The sequence below is a fragment of the Carassius carassius genome, chromosome 21, assembly GCF_963082965.1.
Source record: "Carassius carassius chromosome 21, fCarCar2.1, whole genome shotgun sequence".
In the NCBI taxonomy this organism is placed as follows: Eukaryota; Metazoa; Chordata; class Actinopteri; order Cypriniformes; family Cyprinidae; genus Carassius; species Carassius carassius.
Genome location: NC_081775.1, coordinates 24881576 through 24905601, shown reverse-complemented (window position 1 = coordinate 24905601; position 24026 = coordinate 24881576). Strand labels below are relative to the sequence as shown.

The 24026-nt window shown below is 35.1% G+C and overlaps 1 protein-coding gene across 8 annotated transcripts in view; it reads left to right on the top strand.

Annotated features, from left to right (window-relative positions):
* Positions 1-24026, top strand: part of LOC132097958 (probable voltage-dependent R-type calcium channel subunit alpha-1E) — a 146306-nt gene that overhangs the window by 110686 nt on the left and 11594 nt on the right. For 4 of the 8 annotated variants that reach the window (XM_059503997.1, XM_059503992.1, XM_059503991.1 and 1 more), the window contains 20 exons: positions 52-183; positions 555-624; positions 1104-1221; positions 1633-1700; positions 1787-1878; positions 8297-9127; positions 10123-10385; positions 12617-12725; positions 12830-12959; positions 13986-14045; positions 14135-14241; positions 14715-14811; positions 16092-16252; positions 16442-16576; positions 17556-17757; positions 18688-18852; positions 21270-21380; positions 22421-22540; positions 22756-22866; positions 23855-23920. In XM_059503997.1, coding sequence (XP_059359980.1) covers positions 52-183; positions 555-624; positions 1104-1221; positions 1633-1700; positions 1787-1878; positions 8297-9127; positions 10123-10385; positions 12617-12725; positions 12830-12959; positions 13986-14045; positions 14135-14241; positions 14715-14811; positions 16092-16252; positions 16442-16576; positions 17556-17757; positions 18688-18852; positions 21270-21380; positions 22421-22540; positions 22756-22866; positions 23855-23920 — 3148 coding nt within the window. The remainder of the gene's footprint in view (positions 1-51; positions 184-554; positions 625-1103; positions 1222-1632; positions 1701-1786; positions 1879-8296; positions 9128-10122; positions 10386-12616; positions 12726-12829; positions 12960-13985; positions 14046-14134; positions 14242-14714; positions 14812-16091; positions 16253-16441; positions 16577-17555; positions 17758-18687; positions 18853-21269; positions 21381-22420; positions 22541-22755; positions 22867-23854; positions 23921-24026) is intronic. The other 4 variants (XM_059503993.1, XM_059503995.1, XM_059503999.1 and 1 more) reach the window with 3 other exon arrangements.

Here is a 24026-nt window from a genome sequence, read left to right as displayed (position 1 = left end):
GTTGTCCCTATTTTGAACTTAGAGATGCAGTATTTGTGTTTTGTTATTAAGGTACTGGGCATCCCTGAGGAACCTGGTTGTGTCTCTGATGAACTCCATGAAGTCTATTATCAGTTTGCTCTTCCTGCTTTTCCTCTTCATTGTGGTCTTTGCACTTCTGGGCATGCAGCTCTTTGGTGGAAGGTAATATTTTATCAGTCAAGCACAGACAGTGCCCGTAGACCCGTTTAAATATGGATTTATCATTAGTGAAGATGTTTGAATGCTACACCTGTAGTTATGAGCTGCTCTTTATGTTATTTGCAATAACAATGTTAAATCTTCAGCTTGCTTTAATCCTGACTCAGCAATACCCATATCAAACATGGCATTACATTTCATACCAAAAATTATGTTTAGAGTGGAACTATAACTCTATGTGACAGGTGTAGCTAGACAATAGAAAATAGATCAGGTCCAACCGGTTGGAGAAAAGCAAATAATCTATTATTCAGTAACCTGGTCAGATACATTTAGAATAAAATGGCTTGCAAATATGTGTTTTTTCTTTACAGGTTCATCTTTGAAGACTACACACCCACTAATTTTGACACTTTTCCAGCAGCCATAATGACAGTGTTTCAAGTAAGATTTCACCCAGTTGTAATCTTAGTATAATGCAAGAGTCTGGATGTTTCTTATTGGAAAATGGCTTAGAAGGAAGGCTAATTAATTAGACCAAGATTTAATTACATACAGTAGATAGAGAGGAAATGAACATCAAAGCCCAGAACAAAAACATACTTTGTCACAAAACATAATCTATCTTCCCTTTATAATAATGAAAATAAAACAAAGAAGTTCCAGCACAGAAAAAATACTTTTAGGCCAAAACAAAATTTGTAGATTTTTTGGCAAATTTGTGGGGAAAATCATTAAAATCCTGGGGAATGGAATTTGGTAAAATATTTTATTGGAATCTCTTTTGATGGTAGCAGAAGCATTGTCAGATTAGCTGAAATATTTAATAGACAGACATGCAAGGGGAAGCATCTGTCAAATTATTCTGCTGAAGTATGGGAAGCTCTCTGTAAAGGCCTGAAATAAGTTCACTGTGTTTCTAGATTCTCACTGGCGAGGACTGGAATGAAGTCATGTACAATGGAATTCGGTCTCAAGGTGGCGTGAAGTCTGGGATGTGGTCATCTGTCTACTTCATTGTCCTAACTCTGTTTGGAAATTGTATCCTATGTTGAATCTTTCTCTGTCCATGACCAGCAATACCTAGTGTGTGTGTGTGTGTGTGTGTGTGTGTGTTGTGTGTGTGTTGTGTGTGTGATATTCTTCAGGTCTTCAATAATTCTTAAGTCAACGTGGAATCAAAATTGACCTTATTTTCTTCCTAATACACATTCATTTTCTTTCTGTGCATGATTTTTCACTTCAGTTATCTCTGTGGTCCTTCAACAAAATGCATCTTGCTTTTTTTATTTGCCTGTCATTGCTAAGCTTATAAGATGATTGCACGTTTACTTGAAACTCTAAGCTGATTGCATAATATTGTATGTTGGGTTAAATCTGTCCTCCTTAGTTTTGGTGGTTATTGCTGTATAGCTCATTGTTTTGAACCAAAATCCTTGACAAAATGGTCAGATACACTGCTCAATGTTTTCTTGGCTATCGCTGTTGACAATTTGGCCAATGCCCAGGAGCTCACAAAGGTATATCCAGCAAGGTTCTTTTAGATTTATATGTTGAAGGATTTGTAAAGCGATTGTATAACGAAAAATGCCTTGCTGTCCTGAAGGATGAAGAGGAGGAGGAAAAGGCGTTTAATCAGAAACATGCCCTGCAGAAAGCCAAGGAGGTTGGGCCCATGTCCTCTTTCATGTCTTCAGAGTAAGTGAACCAAGTACACCCTTGCCTGCTCGTTCGCCCTCTCACAAGAGATGCTAATATACCAACTAACACTTCTAACACCAGTTTTATGTCTGAGATATTTTAGTCTGGCTTCAGAGACATCTAAATTGGCATGTCTGCCAAGTATACCTGTAGAACTTTGAAGCTTTAGTACCTGGCCATATTGACCTAGATGCACAAGCTAGTTTGAGTCTAAAAGGGTATTGATGTATTGATGCCAAAGTATGTAAACAGTTAAAGTTTTTGCATTTACAGATATATCTTTCACTCTGTACCATTTAAATTAAATGCTACACAGTTACAGAAACAGTAAAAAAAAAGTATTACAACTTTTAGGGTTTTGCTTTCCTAGATAGTTTGCGAAAGACAGTTACTTGAGACCAACAAAATTATTTACCCTTGTTGAAGGTTGTACACAATGTTCTTTCGGTTGTTTTTTTGGGGCTCTTTATTCTCAAAGCACAATTATTTGCTTCAAAATCAACAGCAAGTTGTCATAGCAACCGGCAAGCCTCCCAGTCTTTGAAGGGATGAGTCTATGATGTTGTCATAGAGACGACTTTGTTCCCGTCAAAAAGAGAATTAAATAGTTTTGAATGCCTTTACACTGGTCAGCCTGGGTGTGTAGTCTTATGTTATATCCTTTGCAAGAACATCCCGCTAGCCTAAATCTTAGTGAATCTAATGGCTAAAAAGGGAGGTTAAACCCACAGATAAAAGTTTTTATAACTGGAGTTTATACACACATGCATCTTTCTGTGATTTTGGGAATTTAACACTGCATGGATGTGTGATGTCAGACTCCTGGAGTTGAGCATGTGCAAGTTGGGTTGACCAGTCATAGTGTGTCCTCAACATTACAATACAATCACCTTTACATCTCTTGATTGATCATAGACTCTTTAGAAGCAAATTTTTATATTTTTTTATTTTCATTGATAGCACAGTACATTTAGTGACTTGAGTTAGTTTTTCTGACTTGAGAGTGGTTATATATCATGAAAGTCCCTGTAAGCATGGATTCACCTCTGCTAAAATGCTATTTAATACTGGAGGTGATATATAAGGTGCTTCCTGAACCCATTAGGTACTGTGACTAAAAGGGGAAAAAGTCAAGTGTGAAATTTTCAGTCAAGAAATGTAAAATCAGGGTCCAAAATAACTTTTTGCTACACTTTTTTGCCTCTAGCAAGTGATATGAGAAAAAATTATACATGATACATGTGTATATATATATATATATATCGCAATTAGGGATGTAACAAACTCACTTAACTTAAAATGTGATATGATTCACGATCAGAGGTGGAAAGAGTACAAAAATATTCTACTCAAGTAAAAGTACCATTACATTAATGAAATTTTACTTAAGTACAAGTAAAAGTACCAGTCTAAAAATCTACTCAAGTAAAAGTGAAAAGTAGCTCATTTAAAATTTACTCAGAGTAAAAATTACATTTTAACAGTGGGAGGGAGTCAAAATGGGACAGGCCAAGGGTGTCAAACTCAGTTCCTGGAGGGCCACAGTCCTGCACAGTTTAGATATAACCCTAATTAAACACACCTGATCCAGCTAATCTAATCATTTAGGTTTATTTGAAAACTACATGATATGTGTGCTGGAGCAGGGTTAGAACTAAACTCTGCAGGGCTATGGCCCTCCAGGAACTGAGTTTGACACCCCTGGGATAGGTCTATTAATCTCAAACTAGTTGTTTTTAATTAAAGGAATCAGTTATTTAGAATAATAAAACATTTGGGCTGTTACCAGGCAAATCAGTATCAACAAACTCATCTTTTAATGCAGAGGAAATGCAGAAGATTCATTGGAAGTGGCATTTAGATGTATTACACTGTTTAGTGCAGGACAAGAATGCATTTAACCTGCAGTTACAAATGCATGAATAATGTTTTGATATACAAGACATAAAATGTTGAATACTCATTTGAAATGATAAGAAATTAATTATTTTAAAAAAATCAAAAGATACTTTAAATGTGAAATTAAAATGGCCAGTATGTGTCAGCAAGTCACTGTTAATAAGTGAGTCATTGCGATTGAACCGAATCATTTAAACGGTTGATTCATTCAGGAACGAAACACTGTCACGTTGCTCAGAGACGCAAAACTGTGCTTTGATGGCTGTGTTTGGAATTATTTTCTGTTGTAGAAATAGAGCTAAAAAAGGCAATATGGTGTCTAAAACGCAAGTCTCTTAATTAACTTGTTTACTGAACTGTTATATATATGTATGTATATATTCATGATGATTTTTGGAGGAAACGATGGCATTCTTTGTGTGATTTTGATTTAATATATGAAATTATATAAATATGTGAATTTTCTGCCCCTATATCTTCAATTTTGTGATCATTCTAAATGCATTTTAGGAGACTGAATCACACAGTGAAAGAACGCACTATAAATGCGCGCGCACATCATTAAAAAGTCTTTTTAGCTAATTTGTCCAAAACCTCTTGCTAAAATGTCAAAGCATCATTTTAACCACCAATGCAACGATGCAATTATTTAGCTTACCTCTACATTCTTGCGAAGGGTTGATGTCTTGTCGAGATTTTATAAGCTGCTAGTTTGGTCTTCCTAGGAAAGTACAGCTCACACTGCATAATAGAGCATACATATGGCCAGGGGTTCACTTCATTTCCTTCGAGTTAAACTTCAGAATATGACGGGGTTTCGTTTTCAGCGGTGTCTGCACCACTAACGCCTGTTTTGTCTGTCTGCATCTTTCTTGTGATTTTAGCGCCAGTTTGCCCTCCTGCCCATTATGCCGTAGTTTCCAGGGAGCGATTTATTTTTTTTATTTTTATTTTTTTTACTCAGTAATTAATGTGTTTTAAAATGTAGCGAAGTACAATACTTCAAACAAAATATACTTAAGTAAAAGTAAAATTACAGATTTAAAAAATTACTTTAAAAAGTATTAGTACACAAAAAAGCTACTCAATTACAGTAACGCGAGTAAATGTAATTCGTTACTTTCCACCTCTGTTCACGATACAGATTTTACAATACAATTTTCTCACAATATTTTTGAACAAAATTTCAAGCCAAATTATAAATGAATAGATGTCCTTTCATTATTGCTGCACATTTCTTTGTGAAATGTAAATATTTCAAATCCAAAATCATATAAACAAATCATAAAAACAAAAGTAATCACTTCAAATAAACAAAATAAGGGTTTGCTTGTGCCCTTTACATTTAAAATTAGAGGCAACCACTGCATTTGAATCACAGTCCAAACAAAGATCCTGCATACATGGTGCATGAGCAGTTTTTTTCTAAGTCAGATTGTATGATTTCAAAATTTGAAATTTGACTTTAGCTTTGTGAAACTATAATGCATAAAACGTACCTTAACAAAACAAAAACAGCAGAAGGGCTGAATAAGAGCACAAATAAACTTTCTGACAGCAGGTGGCAATTAAGGAACAGCAGCATTATAGCATTTCTTTGGTTACTGCTGTAAACAAAACAGTGTTGCGCTTATAAACACTACCTTAATATGCATTATACAGAGGTAAGATGAAATGAAAATACCATTTAAACTTTTCTGAAGATTCATATAAAACCCCACCCTCAAATCACAGTTCGTTTAACATTTTGACCAACTTAAAATGTCACTTATTTTTATAGGTTTTCCACCAGCTCGTTACGTGCGTTGTTACATCCCTAAGGGTGATTTATTTATTTAGCTGTTTACCTTGCCTGTTAGTGGCAGATAGCACAAACAGCATTATTTATAGGATCATGTACAAGATGAGTCAGTATGTACCTGTCACGAATATGTTAAACTACTTTGTGATTTTCTTTTTATTATATTCATTTGGTGGCTTAATGAGAAAAAAAAATTGTGTTGCCACATGGAGTTCTGGAGAAAGAAAATCATCCCAGCCTTCTAGATAAACTACTAATGGTATGTTTCCCACTGTGATTAAAGTTTTTAGAGGATACATGAGTATTTTTAAAAGATAGTTTATATCTTTCTTATTTTAAGACATTCTTTTACATGTCTTACATCATTCTTACAGTTTGTTGAATTGCAACATTATACATAATTTCTTATAGTTGCTAGACATCGGCAAATTGATTTCCTCAAATCCAACTTTTATTCCCATTTGGTGCTTGGCAAGTGTTATATTTGGACCCTGTGAAACATTTGTTGTAATATACTATATACTTATATACTTTTTAGGGGGCATGCTCGCAATTTGAAATAACTAATAACCAATGTTTTTGATGAGTGTCATTGTATAGAAAAGAGGCTTTAATGTCATTACTGAATGATGAGAGACTAATATTATACATGTTTGCTGGACAATTACTGAAAACAAAACCAAACAAACCAGATTCTGTATGAGGCAATGGAGGCCATGCCTTTGTCAGAATAAATTGATGTATGATGTGAATACCACAGGGTCTCTTCTCTACTGCATTTTGAGAGATAATTTGAGAGCTGGTTGGTTGTCAGTGAACTTAGACTGGAAATTGTGGCCTGTGGCATTTGGATCTTGCATGTTTACTTCATAGTAAAAAAAAAAAAAGGCTGTTGCAGCATGTCTGAAACTGCTTGACGAGAACTGGGAAATGAATGCATGTCTTCAATTAGCATGACAACTATGGACGTCATCCCTGGGAAATGCATATGTATGACCAGTTGACTACTAAAGAAATTAATCAGGGTGCTCTCTCTTTCTGATATTGTGTGCTTATGCATATAGATCCCATTTATATATGTCTTATATCTGTGCCATGTTTCTTACTGTCTCAGCATTTCAAAATGTTCCAGTATACTGTTGCTTCTTATCTAATATAATTACCATCATGTTGTCATGTGACGCTTTGCTGCCCTGCTACACAGCTCAAAACTTTTTTCTTTTTAATTTTTAAAAAACTTTGTGACTTTAGTTCAGTTGTAACATTAGTTTAGAATCAGAAATAGTATAAATACAACATGTTAAACGAAAAAAAAAAAAAAAAAAAAAAAGGACTTTAGCAGAGCATTGAAATACAACTGAAAAACAGTATTTGTCTCTGCTTTAGTCAATGACCTTTTGGGCTGTGATGCTTGGCTTGTTTTGTCCTTGTTCTTGAAAGCACTAATGTCTTGTTTTTAACCAATCGCTCGTTGATTACACGGACCACACAAGAGTACAAGTACCAGTAAGTAATAGTCTGTTTATTTCCATTTTAACATTCAGCACCCCCTAATTTATCTATCTGGGTGAAGCTTTCTTTTCCACCATCTCTATCAAATGTCTGATTTCACATTTTCAAGTCTGATCTTTGGAATTTGATTTGTCAGTTTCCTGCAATGAAATTTCCTGCACTCTTTTTTCTCTCTCCATTCTGAAATCTACTCTATTTCCAGTTTCGCTGTTTAGTTTTCCACTTTGATATTGCAACTCTATCCAGTTGTTTTCCATCTCTGCTGTCGTTAAAAGCTGGACCATGAATTCCAGTCACTCAAAAATACAAAGTCATGAAATAAATTTAATGGACCCTTTCTACCACATGTTGCAGAGTATTGTTAACAACAGTCTGTTAAATGTTTTGCCTACAGATACTTCAGTTCTCATATTCAGCTACCCTGCTGACCTGAACAGTGCACCTGGTCACCATGATGTTGTTGTTGTTTTTATGCCGATGCCCTACATATTTCTTAAATAGTAAAATGTTCTTGGTGAACCAGCTGTCAACTGAATGATCTAAGCCAGTGGTTCTCGACTGGTGGGTCGCAGGTTTCCTTGGGTAAACACTAAATGTGAACATAAATTAGATATTTAGAATAGCAATATAAATAGTCTTATCAACATTAAATGGGAAGGAAAAAATATTTTTGTCATCTGTCCAATAAAAAGTTAATCTGCAAATTAAACCTGTCACTTGGTAGAAGCTGCACAAGTGTATTCCAGTGTGGACAGGTGTGTTTTGTACAATGAATTATTGGCTGCTAAGAGCATGAGTCCATTGAAATTCTAGATACACGTAGAAACCAAACATTCAAACTGTAAATGTAATGTTAAACTGAAAGCAAATTGCTGATTTTGATGGACCAAAATAGCTCATGGTTGGAATAAAAATGTCAATGTTTAATTTTTGAGATTTGTAAAACTTCAGAAATAAGAAAAAAAAAACAATAAATGAATAGATTTTGTTGTTTATTTTTTTCTCACTTGTTGTCCATTGTAATATAGAGTTCTGAAGCGAAACCAACTGAGAACCACTGGACTATGTTGGTCTTTTCAGAAGGGTAGAAAGGGTTTTGTTATGCTCAGTGCTAATTTAATATAAACAATTGTTATGGCATAGCAGCTGAAACATTTAGTTTGGCATTCAGTCTTATTGTGTGTCCTCTCTCTTTTTCCTTAGGAGGAGGAGGAGGCCTTACCTGTACAGAAAGCGTGCAATTCACCGGAGCCGTGCGGCCTACTCGTTTGAGGATTCAGAGATTCTGGCTGATCCTCGTCCATTCAATGCCTCTAACTCTTTCATGTCCAGGAGAGAAAGAAGGAGGAGATTGACCATGTCAGTTTGGGAGCAGAGGACCAGCCAGTTGCGCCGACATAGACAGATGTCCAGCCGCGAGATCCTTTTCAGCAGCCCCAGTGAGGAGCACGATGGACCACCTGGCTGCCATCATCACAAGAAGCCTGGATTATCTCCATCTAACAGCAAGCACAGAGCCATAGAGGCCACAACAACCACCACCATGCCAGAGGCTACCTTGGAGCCACCTATGCCTATGGACATGCCTGTTGATGAGCAAGCTCTGTCCATTCCTATTCCTGAACCCCCTTTCGCTATTCCAATACCGGAGCCACCAATGCCTGTGGACATATCCGCCCCTGAACCCCCAGTGACGCTGAACCTACCCCTGACAGAGCCGTCTGAATCAAAGACCTCACCCGAGGGCACTCTAGACATCAACAACCATTGCCCCAGACTGAATGGAAACAGGCGGCAACGGGCAGTCCGTAAGTACAGGCCTCCTGCACAGGGGGACATGCTGACCCCTGATATGGGCCCCAGGACCCGACGCCTACGCCACCGGGAACTTCACACAGATGCAAGGGGTAAAGAGACACCATTAGGAGATGGTGATGTTGACAGTAGAGAACAAAGGCCAGGGAATGATGGATATGATAATGATTTAAAGAATGATGGAGAGACCATTCCAGACAGCAGAGTGCTTGAACAGAGGTAGTTTGTTTAATTTGATTTGTTTAATTTGATTTGTTTAATTTATTTTGATTTTTATAATTGTATCAGTTTATATACTTTATATACACAACTTTTTTTTGTAAAGAAAGTAATACTTTTATTTAGCAAGGGCAAACTAAATTGATCAAAAGAAATTTAAGATATTACAAAAAAATATTTTCTTTTAAACTTTCTATTTATCAAAAAATCCTAAAAAACTGTGTATCATTGTTTCAACAAAAATATTAAGCGGCACAACTGAATTCAAAATTGATAATAATAAGAAATGTTTCTTCAGCACCAAATTAACATATTATAATAATTTCAGAAGAATTATGTGACATTGAAAACAGGACAAATGGCTGCTGAATATTCAGCGTTGCAATGTAAAACAAATGTGAGCATCATGTTAAAGGGATAGTTCACCCAAAAATGAAAATTCTGTCATTAAGTAATCACTTTCATGTCATTCCAAACCCATAAGATCTTCGTTCATCTTTGGATTCCAAATTAAGATATTTTGAAGAAATCCATGAGATTTCTAAGCTTGCATTTATTTTATCTATGTCCTTATGTTTCGGGGCCTTGGACGTGGTAGTTCTATGCAGGGTCAAAAAGCTCTTGGATTTCATCAATAATATCTTAATTTGTGTTCACAAGATGAATGAAGGTCTTTAGGGTTTGGATCATGGTGAGTTATTAATGACAGAATGTTTATTTCTGGGTGAACTATTCCTTCACAGACCTTATTTTACTCCTAAATCAAAATCTGCTGCTTCGAAAGTTTGAACTTTGTGAGGAAACTGGCAAATTGGCCTTTCAGGTTGATCTACAAATTGACATCATGACTGAACAGCTCTATTCACATAACTTCATGGCGACAGTTTACTTTAATTTCACATATAATTTTTTTATTTTTTATAGCCAAGTACACAGTATTCTTTGTTGGAAGACTGGAGAGAGAAATTCAGCTATTAACTTCTTCTCTTCCACAGGCAGAACAAACCAGATAATTCTGAATCATCAGAAACCAAACCAGACAATTCCCCCCGCAAAAACCCACTTCAGGACTCAGAGCCTGCAACTCTGCAGCTCACGGACAGCACACTCCAGCAGTCCCCACAGGCAACTCTGAGTTCTGGCGAGAACGATAATAACAACCACGGATGCTTGAATCAGGATATATCCTCTCTCAACACCAGCATCGAGATAGAGGTCACCGACACTCAGCCATCCATGGAGCTGACCTCCATTACGGGTTTGAGCATCCCTGCACTTCTGATAACCCTACTGATAAGACCAGCTTGACTGATTGTTGTTAGTTAGTGCTGGATTGGTGCTGGTCTAGCTAGAGGAAGACAGCAGGACCAAGCTGTTCATTAGCAATGGCCATTAACATGCTCTTTCTAGTGAAGCTGTTAAGCAAAAGAACATTTAGCTGGTTAAGCTACTTAAAAAAATCCTAGTGGTAACACTATGACCAGCAACGCAAGTCTTCTCAGCAGGGAAAGTGCATAAATATAAACTTGTGTTATTTTATTCAGATTTCTTCTTATCAGTACAATACTTCACCTACACCACACAACACTTTATTAGCACTTTATTATTAGACATAGTCTTATGTAATGTTTCATAAAACTTTTTAAATGAGTTAATCCTTGGCTTTGACTCCAATATATTTCTAATGCTCAAAAAGTAGTCTCATATGTAATATTTATAATATCTGTTTTTATTTGATCTATTTTTTGTAAAACAAACTCCCAGGTGTCTTCTTTTACAGAGTTATATTAAGATCAGAGGTGGGTAGAGTACCCAAAAACTGTACTCAAGTAAAAGTACTTAATAGAAATATTTACTCAATTAAAAGTAAAAGTACTAGTCTGAATAGTTACTTGAGTAAGAGTAAAAAAGTATCGGATAAAAAATCTACTCAAGTAGTTGGCTCATATATACTGAGCCTATTTTTATTTAGATATATAGCACCAAAAAAATATTAAGCATCAATACTGTTTCCAGCACTGGTAATAAATCAATATATTAGTATTATATTTTGAAGGATCATAACTCTGAAAACTGGAGTAACAGCTGATGAAAATTTGGATTTGCATCACGAAATAAATTATATTTTAAAGTATGTATTATATATGTATAAATAACCTCTGACATAGAAGAGAGAAAACTCCTCACATTACCGTTAAGTTACAGAGCATCTGTCTGTTTACTTAACAGATATAGGTGTCATGCCATAACATATTTTTAATACGACTGACTTTATATTAAATGTGAATTTAACATTGAAAGTCAATGTGATATAAAAACTGCTAATAATCTTTCATTGTTCATAAAGAGAGCAAATAACATTTACATTATTAAAGATCATTTTCGCTGACAGTCTATCAATCACTCTCAGAAACTCCCTTTAAAATCACTGAAACTGTGAAATCAATATCTTATTTACAGATTCGTACACACATCTGCACTTTGTTGTTTCTGATGAGAGAATTCACCAGAAAGAGGTATTCAGTCAGTGAGTGAAGGAAGCACCGGGATTTTAGCGAAGACTCATCTGAACGCCTCTGATTGGCCATTGCATTCATAAGCTCAACAGAATCGTGTGTGATTGGTTATAATGAGCAGTGCTCTATCTCTGGCTCAGCGCCAGCAAGCGATCACAGATCTGAATTTAGCAGCTGGCTCGCTGAACGTTCTCACGCCGGTGTGATTTTATTAATATTAATAAAATATTAATCGCCTATTTTTTGTCTTTTGGAAGCTGCATTACCTTCTGTTATAAGTCACACGTACAACAAACTAATGTTACAGGTATCGTGTACTGTAATCAAATGTAGCCCAAGTTATTACCTGTTAAACAGTAGACAGCACACGCGGTGTTCATCTAATAAAGATCTCCATCGCAAGCAAATAATAGCCTTTGCAGATTTGCGTTCAATTCAGTGCATTTTCATAGCCACATTTTCAACACTGCTGATGTTAAACGTTACAACTCTGAGTGAACCGCTTCAGACGCTCAGCGCGTGAGGCAGGGAACTGAACGAATCATTCAAACTGATTCATGAACCTATTCACTCGTCTGCCAACTGGTTTGATCAAGCCTCAGAATTGACTCAAAAGAATGAATCATTCGCGAATGAGCATCGCTCATTGCCCAGAGAAATGTAGACGGCGGTTTTGAATAAACTGAAGCATTTATAACATTTATTGCATTAAGATAAAGTAACGAGAGGAGCGTCGCCCACAGTAACGAAGTAAAAGTACAGATTTTTATCCCAAAAAATTACTCAAGTAAGAGTATAAAGTACCCATCTTTAAATATACTCCAAAAAGTATTAGTTACCCAAAAAATTTACTCAAGTAAATGTAACGAAGTAAATGTAGCTCGTTACTACCCACCTCTGATTAAGATGAAATAACCATAAAAATCCATAATGTAAAAGCTCCCAATTTCTAATATGCACCTGGATTTCACAGGTAATAGTAAAGATGTGGAGCCCTCAAAGACAGAAAAAGAAGAGGAAACCCCAGATGCACCGAAAGCCCCTCCTCCTGTCAGCATGTTCATCTTCAAACCCAACAACCCGTAAGGCTGAATGTTTATAGAGCCACAGCTGTATTCTTTATTTTATGAATATTTTCTAATTTCGTCTCTTACTCTTTCTACTGTATTTTACATCTCTTTCACAGGGTCCGCAGGGCCTGCCACTATATTGTCAATCTTCGTTATTTCGAGATGTCAATCCTTCTTGTGATCACCGCCAGCAGTATCGCCTTGGCTGCTGAAGACCCTGTCAACACTAATTCGGACAGGAACAAAGTAAGAATTCCCCTCCACCGCCATGTCAACAGCATTTTCAATAATTCTGTATAAAACAACCATATGCAAATAGTTCTGCTACAGTTCTCAGATGGTTTAAATTAGAATTGCATTTGTAATTTATTGAGTGCTTCTATGGAAACTTAAAAGCAATGCTGAGTATCTTTAAATGACTTAATTTACACATTATCCATCATTAAATGACATAAATATTTTTGGATAATTTTCATGTTCTGCAGTATGACAGATTATATTTAAAATTACTGTACACTGTAATTTCTCTATTCCTTAACAATGCATGCAAGTTTCATGACCTCATATTAAATGGAATATTGTGCTTTTAAAAATTAATTTGTCATCTTAAAAAAAAAATTCTGACCTAACACTTTTCATAATGCATGCATAGGAAATGTAATCTAAAATGTTGATAATTGTTTTTTTCAACATCCAGTGTCATTACAAATGCAATTCGTGTGTTACTTTGAATAAATATATATATATTTTTTTTTTCAAATAAATTCTTTCATTTTCGACAATATAAATAAATACACAGTAGATAGATGTTTGAGTTTCTTTGGTCCTGAAGATATTTTTCCCTGTTGGTCATGGAGTGTTTGGCATAGAAATTAGCTAATAGAAATGTTGCAGGTTTTAAATTTCCCTAGTGACAGCGCATGCATCAGCTGTATAAAACCACAGCTAATTACATGCTAAGACTCTTCCAGTAATCTTGTTTGTATGTAACCGAATTACATAAGCTATGTTCTCAATGTTTAAGAAGCTAAAGAAAGTCACTTCTTTCCATTTCAGAAATGCACAAACTTGTATTTAAATCTATACAGTGAGGGTAATGTCAGTGCTTTGACGTTGGCAGTTGATCCATGATGAAAATAGCAACATTCTGGCTTGTTCAAATTTAGCAGTCAGTGGCAAACAATGCTAACGTCTCATAAGTCTCATGTATTTTCTTGTTTGCTAATGCTGGCTTTGTAATCCTTTTTGGATTACTGTCTTTATGTGTAATAGGTGCTGCGCTACTTTGACTATGTATTCACTGGTGTCTTTACATTTGAAATGATAATCAAGGTAAGTTCATGGATTGTCATGGCTTTCATGAGCTGTATGTTCCTCAGTCAGTGTATATGCTATGTATGTTGTTATCATATCTTTCTCAGATGATTGAGCAAGGTTTGATCTTACATGATGGCTCCTATTTCCGTGACCTGTGGAACATTCTGGACTTCATAGTTGTGGTGGGAGCTCTGGTGGCCTTTGCTCTCACGTGAGTCAAATGAATCTAAACATGAGACAAGTGTAAATTAGCATTCTGATGGTCAATCTGAAACATGTTGATGAAGCTTTTTAATTTCTTGTTAAATGCATTACTCAAATGTTTTGTTATTCATCTTCAAATTCCATTAATCGAGTGTGACAACTACACGAGTTATGTGAGGAAAAACATTCAGACATTTCAAATTCTTGACACATATTGATGTTAGTTGATGCTCTCTTTTCTGTGTTTTAAGTGTAAAGTATTTATTTGTTCATTGTCTGTTTCTCATTTTTTTCTCTGTTGGTCTTCTTGTGGATTGTGGCTCACGGCATCTGGCAGGAATGTGATGGGGTAAACACATTCTCTTGTGATTTTGTGCCATATAATAGTGTGTGTGTGTGGGTGTGTGTGTGTTTGTATTTGTACATGAGAATTAGGACAGTTTTTTATTGTTTAGTTATATATGTTTTCATGCTATACAGGAGTAACACAGGAAGAGACATTAAAACCATCAAATCACTGCGTGTTCTCAGAGTATTGAGGCCTCTTAAGACTATTAAAAGACTTCCCAAACTTAAGGTATGTGAACATGAAAGGAATACACAACCATTCGCAAGTCAGGGGTCAAATGGCTTGTTTATTTGTTTGTTTAAAAATTTTATTTATTTTTTTGTTCTTTATGAATGCATTAAATTGGTAAAATGCATTCATCACTTTCCCTCTTAGAAAGTGTTACATAAGATTCTATTTCAAATAAATGCTGTTTTTTAACTTTCTATTCATTAATGGATCTTTAAAAAAATCATGGTTTCCACAAAAGTATTTGCTGCACAAATGTTTTTAACATTGATAATGATAAGAGATGTTACTTTGGCAACAAATTAACATATGATTTCTGAAGGATTATGTGTTTTTACAGTGGTTTTGATCAAATAAATTCAGCTTTGGTGAGCATAAGAGGGTTCTTTCAAAATAAATCTTTTTTAAATCGTTTGTCTTTGTGTAGGTACAAATCTTTGTTGAAATGCAAAACATTATTCGATTAAGGAATTAGTTGAATACTTGATTAGTTGAACTGTGTGTATCTCCATTGTTCATTTTGAACAACTTGAAGTTGATTATTTGACAAATGTTGTCAGCAAAGCAGCAGAAGAGATCAAATAAGAGGGAAAGTGATGAAACTCTCTTGCCATGTGTGAAAAGACTGCATAAGTATTTTCAGTTCCCAGTCCTCACACATGGGAACTCTCTCCAGTCTGACAGAGCTCTCAGTGTGTATGTGTGTTTGTGTATTTTGGGTTTGTGTATGTAAAAACAAGAGACATGATGGAAGAGGTGGAAAAAGAGCCAGCAATGTGTGGAAAAAAATGCAAAGTGATAAAATGTGATAGACAGATTTAAGAGACAGAAGGACAACTGCTTTTCTAAAGCAGGGCAAATTTCATTGGAGACTTAAGGGATGCAAATTTCTCAGCTGGGAAAAGATAGCTTTTTTTTTAACTGCTTTCATTTTGTACTGACCATTACAAGAACACTTTAGTACAAGAGTCAACTGAAATATTTATAGTATCACCAAAGAATGGTCAAATAGGTCAATTTTATATGCTCGGAGTTTTGACAGTCCATATTTTTGTGCATGCTGAATTTCAGTTATAAAACTTATAAATATAAATATGAATATTACAAGAAAATGCAAAAAATAAAAGAAAATTAGAAATGTTGACATGGCATGCTAACTGAAATAGTATGTTTAAGTACTAAAATTACCAAAATAAAAACTGAAATAACAATAAAGCTTAAAAAGAAATAATACAATTGTTATTATCTGTCATTGTTCTTTCTCCCTTTTTGATTTGCAGGCCGTGTTTGACTGTGTGGTCACATCGCTAAAAAATGTCTTCAACATCCTCATCGTCTACAAGCTCTTTATGTTCATATTTGCAGTCATTGCAGTGCAGCTTTTCAAAGGGAAATTTTACTACTGTACCGACAGTTCCAAGGACACAGAAAACGAGTGCAAGTGCGTGCCCATTACATCTGCAAAATGAATTCTAAATCTAAAATTAATTTTAAACCTTCTCAGACATTATTCAGTGCTCAGAAGACTTTAGAAAATGTCAATGCTGCTATGAATAGAAGAATGACATTTTAGGAGCACAAAATCTACCCTGCAAATGATGTGGAATTTTTTTTCCTTAATGCTTTATAGGGGTTACTACATTGACTATGACAAAGACAAGAAAAAGGAGAAACGAGAGTGGAAGAGACGTGATTTTCATTATGATAACATCATCTGGGCTCTGTTGACTCTCTTCACTGTATCCACTGGGGAAGGGTGGCCACAGTAAGAGCCAACTTTAGTATACATGTTTTCACACTGTATCATTTTGACAAACTTAACACCTTAAGAAGATTAACATTCTACTTAACACCTTTCTAGAAGCTGTGTGCTGATATCTGCTTATTCAGAAACTCTTTTTTCACTTTCTAGAGCAGTGGTTCTCAACCTTTTTACCCTAAAGCCCCTCTCCTCCCCACATCAAAACGGCAAACCCCCTTGTCCAACCACCAACCCCCCACACACACACAATTTTCTTATTTACTACTCTCTTTGGCAAATATTTACAAAAAAATATCACTGCAGACATTCTTGACGATGTAAAAGTACTTGCTCTGCTAAATCTTGTTAGTTTGTGCATCAGTGCAACAGATTCACGTGCGCCTAATGTATGACTCCTGTATGCTACTGTACTTCAATTACAGTCATCACCAGTCAAAACTTTACTAGCATGACGCTGGTTTGTTTTATCCAACCAAGAGCTGTAATTTGCATATCATATGCTCCTGCAGTGGTTAGGTGTTTTGAGCCACCGTTCAGTCTGAACTTCACAGCACTGAAAGAAATGGCTTGGGCTGCTCCGAACCAATCACAGAATACAGAGGAGAGATTTGGTGTTTTGTTAATTATTTAATTTAACATAATAATTGTACAATTTATGAATTATATGAATATATTTCATTCTCATGGCCCTCTGGAGAATCACTGCAAAAAACATTGCCTGCAAGTCAAGTGGCTTCCAAATCAATTGGCATATTTGAACAAATGTTTCTAGAGCACTAACTTCACTTTTCTGAGCAATTTTGCAATGATTTTAAACAAACTACTCTAAAGTAGTGTCCTTGCAGAGTAAACACAGATGTGGCTCATCTCTTTACCTATTCACATGTTCCACTAATGTTTGCCAGAAACAAAGTGTCCAAATATAATATAGCATAGATAAATGTATGTAGTCTGTTTGTAATTAGATTCTTTGGAATTATAGAGTTTTGCAGCACTCTGTGGATGTGACCGAGGAGGACCGGGGTCCCAGTCAGGGAAACAGAATGGAGATGTCCATCTTTTACGTCATTTATTTTGTGGTGTTTCCCTTCTTCTTCGTCAACATATTTGTGGCCCTCATCATCATCACCTTCCAAGAGCAGGGTGACAAAATGATGGAGGAGTGCAGTCTGGAGAAAAACGAGGTTACTGTTCAACTGTTTTTATGTTTGTGTTGCAAATCCAGCCAAGTGCATGTACAGGTGCATCTCAATAAAATAGAATGTCATGGAAAAAAATCACTTATTTCAGTAATTCAACTCAAATTGTGAATCTTGTGTATTAAATCAATTCAATGCACACAGACTGAAGTAGTTTAAGTCTTTGGTTCTTTTAATTGAGATTAGAATTGCATTTGTATTTTATTAATTGCTTCTTAGGAAACTTAATGGTTTCATATTCTACTTTGTAGTATAGCAGCAATCATGAATCAAAGAAGAAATTTCTTAGAAATCTACTTACATTATGCCAAACTCAAATGCAGTTACGGGGTTTTTGACCAACGAATTTGTGCAAAGTGTGCATTTTGTCCGTCATTAAAATGGCGGCATCACATTACATTTTCATTAACAGGTTTGTTATAGCTATATGGGTTCTCGTTTTTTCTTGCAAGATCTTTATTTATCCTTGCAAGACTTCGTTCAGCTGCTGTGGAACTTCAGTTCTTTCAGTCAAGATAGAGGGGGTGGAGTTATGAAGTTTTACTGACAGTTTGAGCAGATCCAACAAGATTTAGACTAAAACAAGACAGACAGACATAAAGGGTGACCAATAGCATTTATTTATTGAAGAAAATAAAAATAAAAAAGCACTCACAAACTTCAGAGTGTACAGGCAAAAAGGGCATGCGCTCTACATAGTTTGAGTCCTACCATATTCATAGAATTTTTTGTTCATACTATGGTCAGTGGAACCTGAAACCATTTTTTGGCAATCAATAATATCATATTAGCTTTTTTTTATCAGACATTGTGACCTGAATCTTGCAGAAAACTGCGAGCGATTTTATGTAATCTTTTGGAAGGTTAATTGTAAATGTGTTCAAGAAACATTCTTACAGTATATTTTTCTCTTAGAGGGCTTGTATCGACTTTGCCATCAGTGCCAAACCTTTGACTCGCTACATGCCCCAGAACAGACAGACCTTACAGTACCGGCTGTGGCACTTTGTGGTGTCTCCTGTTTTTGAATACACCATACTGACGATGATCGCCCTTAACACCATCGTTCTCATGATGAAGGTAAGGAGGAATTCTTTATATTCCTGCACTGTGATCTTCCTTTTACCATAATATAAATAATTCCTCCACTTATTTATATATTTATTTGATAAGTAGCCATGCAAAAAATAAAAAAAAATACCCTCCACTTGAGTTATGCTGAAGCTGAAAGGGATTGTTTGCAATAACTGTATATTATCCCTTAAATATGATGACAGAAATGTAAGGATTATTGTTCTTTTAAATGTCTTAAACTAAAATGTTAAGCCTGTGAGTATTCCTGGGACAATACCTCTTTCTCTGTGGGTGTATTTGTCAAAATAAATTAGGTTGATTTAGCTGTTTTTCAGTCCCTGCTGGTGAACCCAGGTCTGTGATACTGCTAGAAAACCAGACAGTCATGAGTCACAGCTTATTAAATATTGATCTGAAGCACCAGCTACTATTTAACTTCTCCTCATTAGCTTTAGCCTGACATCTCCCGTGACTAATTTCACCTGGAGTTAGAGGTCAGCCTCCACTAGTCACCATGTCTGCAGCGTTCTGCCTAACACTGAAGCACAGAGAGAGTAATAGAGCACAGATATTTTTAGCTATTGTAATGAACAGCTTGCTTTCTATCTGTCTGTCTTATTCATTTAGTTTTCAGTTTCAATTTTCAGAGTGCTTTATTGGCATACTAGCATCCATCCAGGTTTTAATTAGATCGTGAAATGTGGGTGTCCACGTCAGAATGGCTCCAGACCTGAATATGTGTAAAATGATGCTTACTGTGATGCTTAACATTATTTGTAAGCCTGCACAGCACAAGTGACATTAGTAGAAAAGGATTGTCGGTTTTGTAATTAGGCCTTGGTCTTAAGTTGTTTGGATACTCAGGCAGTTTTAAGAAAGATTTGAAGCTGACTCTCAGTGCTTTGTATATTTGTATTACTAAGCTATTGACATACTCAGTGGTTTTCAAGACATTGCTAGGCAGAAGTTTATGATCGTCATGTGATTCGTATAGAAATCAGAAGTTCATGGCATAAAATGGGAATACATAGAGTGAGACATACAGAACTCCGATATTTGGTCATCTGTAGCCGATTAATGTGTTTATTTATAAAATTTAAATAGCACATTATATCAGTTTTGTTTTTAAAATATTAAAATTTACCATGGTTGAAGTTTATGTTGTTGTAGTTGTTTTTCAAGTTACGTGTCAAGTTACAATCAATCAATTTTTAATCTTTTACTAATCTCATGAGTCATGGTTACTGAGGGTCTAATTAATCTTAATGGCACGTTGTTGCAAATAAGTGAAATATAAGATTAAATTAAATAGAGTTATACTTTCATGTTTTCCATTCTTATGCACCTTTCTATTTTTAATATATAAATATATTCATAATATATCAAAACTGAAAACAATTCAAGACATTTTTTACGCATTTAGTCATATTTTATGCATGTTGACTTTTGCTATTCACTTATTTGCAACAGTGTATTTATTAACACATTTCTTATAATCCAAATAGCATGTTGTCCTTGTAAATGAAAGTTTGTACATTACAAATCTGTTATCATATGTGACTGTGACGAAGTAATGTTACAAAAACACGTTTGTATGTTGGTCCAGAGTTGGCATCATCTGAATGTCCTAGCAGGGGTAAAAATCTAAATATGGCTGTAAAGACTACAACAACAGTAAAAAATAAATAAATAAAAAAGTGATGTAATCATACTTGGGTGTTTGCACTTTTTCACAAAGATAACACCAATAGGAAGTTCAAAAGAAGCCTTTTCTCGAATTACACAATGATAGATGAAACTACATTAAGTGAATTGATTTTACAATTACCATAATAGGCTGTTTATTGTTTTGTAATGCATTGCTATCCAGTAGACTTTCCCAGACGATGGTCTCTTTTGCTCCAAGTGTGCTGATAGTATATTGCGATAAGTTCCAAGAACTATTGAGAGGCTCCATGATCTGCCATTGCCATAAAAACAAAATGGTCCATTGGAGTGAATGGAGATGGCACAACTCTCTCTCTCAGTGGCCCCGTTTTCTACGTGGTTGCTGGGCAGTTGCTCATTTGTTGCTTTGGTGCTTTTCTGGTTGCTATGCTTTTTTGGGTGGCAGTTGCAAGCCTATTGCTGCTTGGGTGTTGCTAGACCACTGGGTGGTTGTTAGGACATAACCAAATAATTACTAAGGTGTTTTGAGTGTTTACTAGGATGTGGTTATTACAGTAGATAGATAGATAGATAGATAGATAGATAGATAGATAGATAGATAGATAGATAGATAGATAGATAGATAGATAGATAGATAGATAGATAGATAGATAGATAGATAGATAGATAGATAGATAGATAGTAAAAATAAGTTATATAAAACTAATGGAAAAATAAAACCTTTCTGTTTGTCTCTCTTTTCTGCTTTCTGTCAGCATCATGAACCTATTGAAGGCTATGAAAATGTACTAAAATACCTCAACACTGTGTTCACTGTTATTTTCACTGTGGAATGTGTTCTCAAGATCCTGGCATTTGGTATTGTGGTAAGAAATTTCTTTCTTTCTTTCTTTCTTTCTTTCTTTCTTTCTTTCTTTCTTTCTTTCTTTCTTTCTTTCTGTCCTTGTTTCTTTTTTTCTTTCTCTCTGTCTGTCTCTCTCTCTCTCTCTCTCTCTCTCTCTCTATATATATATATATATATATATATATATATATATATATATATATATACACTGTACATATACAGTAGGTAGCCAACCAAAATGATTGTTCTGGCGCCACTGCCGTGTCTGCAAAGTGCATTTGCAGCTTTTGACCACTGAGTAGCGCTTTAACCACAAGTTATCAAACAAGCGCATCAAAGCACATTTTTGCAAAAAGGCGTCAGTTTTCACCGATGTGTTACATTTGACGGGTGCAGTCGGGGAAAATTAAAGAAAAACACTGTAGTTAAAATAATATATATATATATATAGCATTAAAAGTGGTAACATATTTTAGTGAGCTAGGCTACATGGATTTATATGCAAAATGTCAATATTCTCACATATAAGGCCTATATTTTAATTTATATTTTAAAGTTCCTTTACTAAAACAACATGCATTTTTGTCACGCACTACTTTGTTATTCGTTAACACATTACAGGTTCAAAAATACAGGTTCGGTCATATAATTATAATATCATCAAAAAGTTGATTTGTTTAACTAATTCCATTCAAAAAGTGAAACTTGTATATTATATTCATTGATTACACACAGACTGATATATTACAAATGTTTAGTTCTTTTAATTTTGATCATTATAAATGACAACTAAGGAAAAGCCCAAATTCAGTATCTCAGAAAATTAGAATATTGTGAAAAGATTCAATATTGAAGACACCTGGTGCCAATGTTATTGTTGTTTTACTTTGTCCTTTCATCTCCTTTTACAAAACAACATTTTACAATTGCATTCATTTCGCAATCCGCCCCTTTGCGCCAGCGGCGATACACGCAGCGGTATTACCCATTATGGTTGTCCACTTACGGTATATATATATGAAATGCATTTCTAGCAATCATTATTACTTTTATATCTTTCAGAATTATTTCAGAGACACATGGAATATATTTGACTTCATCACAGTTCTAGGAAGCATCACTGAAATTGTGGTTGACAAAGTCAATGCAACAAAAGTGAGAACTCAATCAGCTTCACAAACAGTATGTGTTCTTCGTGGGCAGTATTTATATGCATGAGCAATTACATCCTTATTCTAATTTATTTTAGCCAATATTTATTTGCATGAGCAAGCTTCTTTGTGATTGCTATGTGCTCAGTATTTATGTCAACAAGTAGTGACCTTTGTATCCAGATTGGTTTGTGTCCAGTATTTATTTGCATAAACAATCACCTCTGTGTTCTGATTGGTTTCCAGAGTTTTAATATGGGCTTCCTGAAGTTATTCCGGGCAGCTCGGCTGATTAAACTTCTGCGTCAGGGCTACACCATCCGTATTCTGCTTTGGACTTTTGTCCAGTCTTTCAAGGTCAGGCATGGCTTTTAGTGCAGTAGCACTACATTGAAATGCCTTATGCCCCAATCAGACAGAATGCATTTTTTTTTACAGTGAGAGGCAAATTTTTTTAAACATTTTTTTCTATTTGCAGTAAGCATTGTGTGTGTGCTATTTTTATTCAGGTAATGTACATAAATTAGGGCTGTCAGTCGATTAAAATATTTAATCACAATTAATCACATGACTGTCATGAGTTAAGTAGTGATTAGATGCAACTTAATTGCAGCTTTTTATTTGTTCTAAATGTACCTTAAATTAATACTTTTCAAGTTTTAATACTCTAATCAACAAGGGCATGGATAAATATGGATGCTTTATGCAAATGTATGTTTATTATTAGTGAAACCATAGTCCACATAGAGCATGTAGACTAGACATGTTTCAAAGGTCATAGATGTTTTTTCAAATTACTCGTTCATGTCTATTAGACACATGAAAGAAGAACATAGAAATACCAGGTTCCCATTAATTCTCTTTCTTTTCACAGAGCAATTTACTTACACAAGCCTGCTTTCATTATTTGCAGGACAGGGCAGCTCACTTCTTCTGAAAATGCTAAATTTACATTTATTATTTTATTACATTTGTTTGCCTCTCTATGCCCACATATTGTATTTTGATGCAGCTAAATTCTCAATAAAACTGTTTTCATTGATATATTTTACTATTTCTGTTGTCAGACAATGGAATGAAAATTAAATGAATATTGAATTTTGACTGAAATGCGACCCACTAAGACTACAGCTCTACCTTCCAAGATGTAAATCTGCATAAAAATCCAGATTTATTGTCAAATCGTCGTTTGATGAAATCAAATAGGCTATACATAAGATAAAGACAATAGCTGTGCTGTGATTTCAGCTATACTTTCATGTAAAATTAGAGAAGCAACATATTTAAATGAAAGAGTTGAGTTTAGAGTTTGAGTTCAATGTTTAATATGATATTTGTCTTGCAGGCTCTTCCATATGTCTGCCTGCTAATCGCCATGCTGTTTTTCATCTATGCCATCATCGGCATGCAGGTAAAGATTGTCTTTGTCCCCAGACTGTCCATTTTTATATTCTTCTCTCTATCTCTTGCTTTGTTTTTTTCCCACCTTTTTTATTGCTTAACCTCGTTAAGCCTGA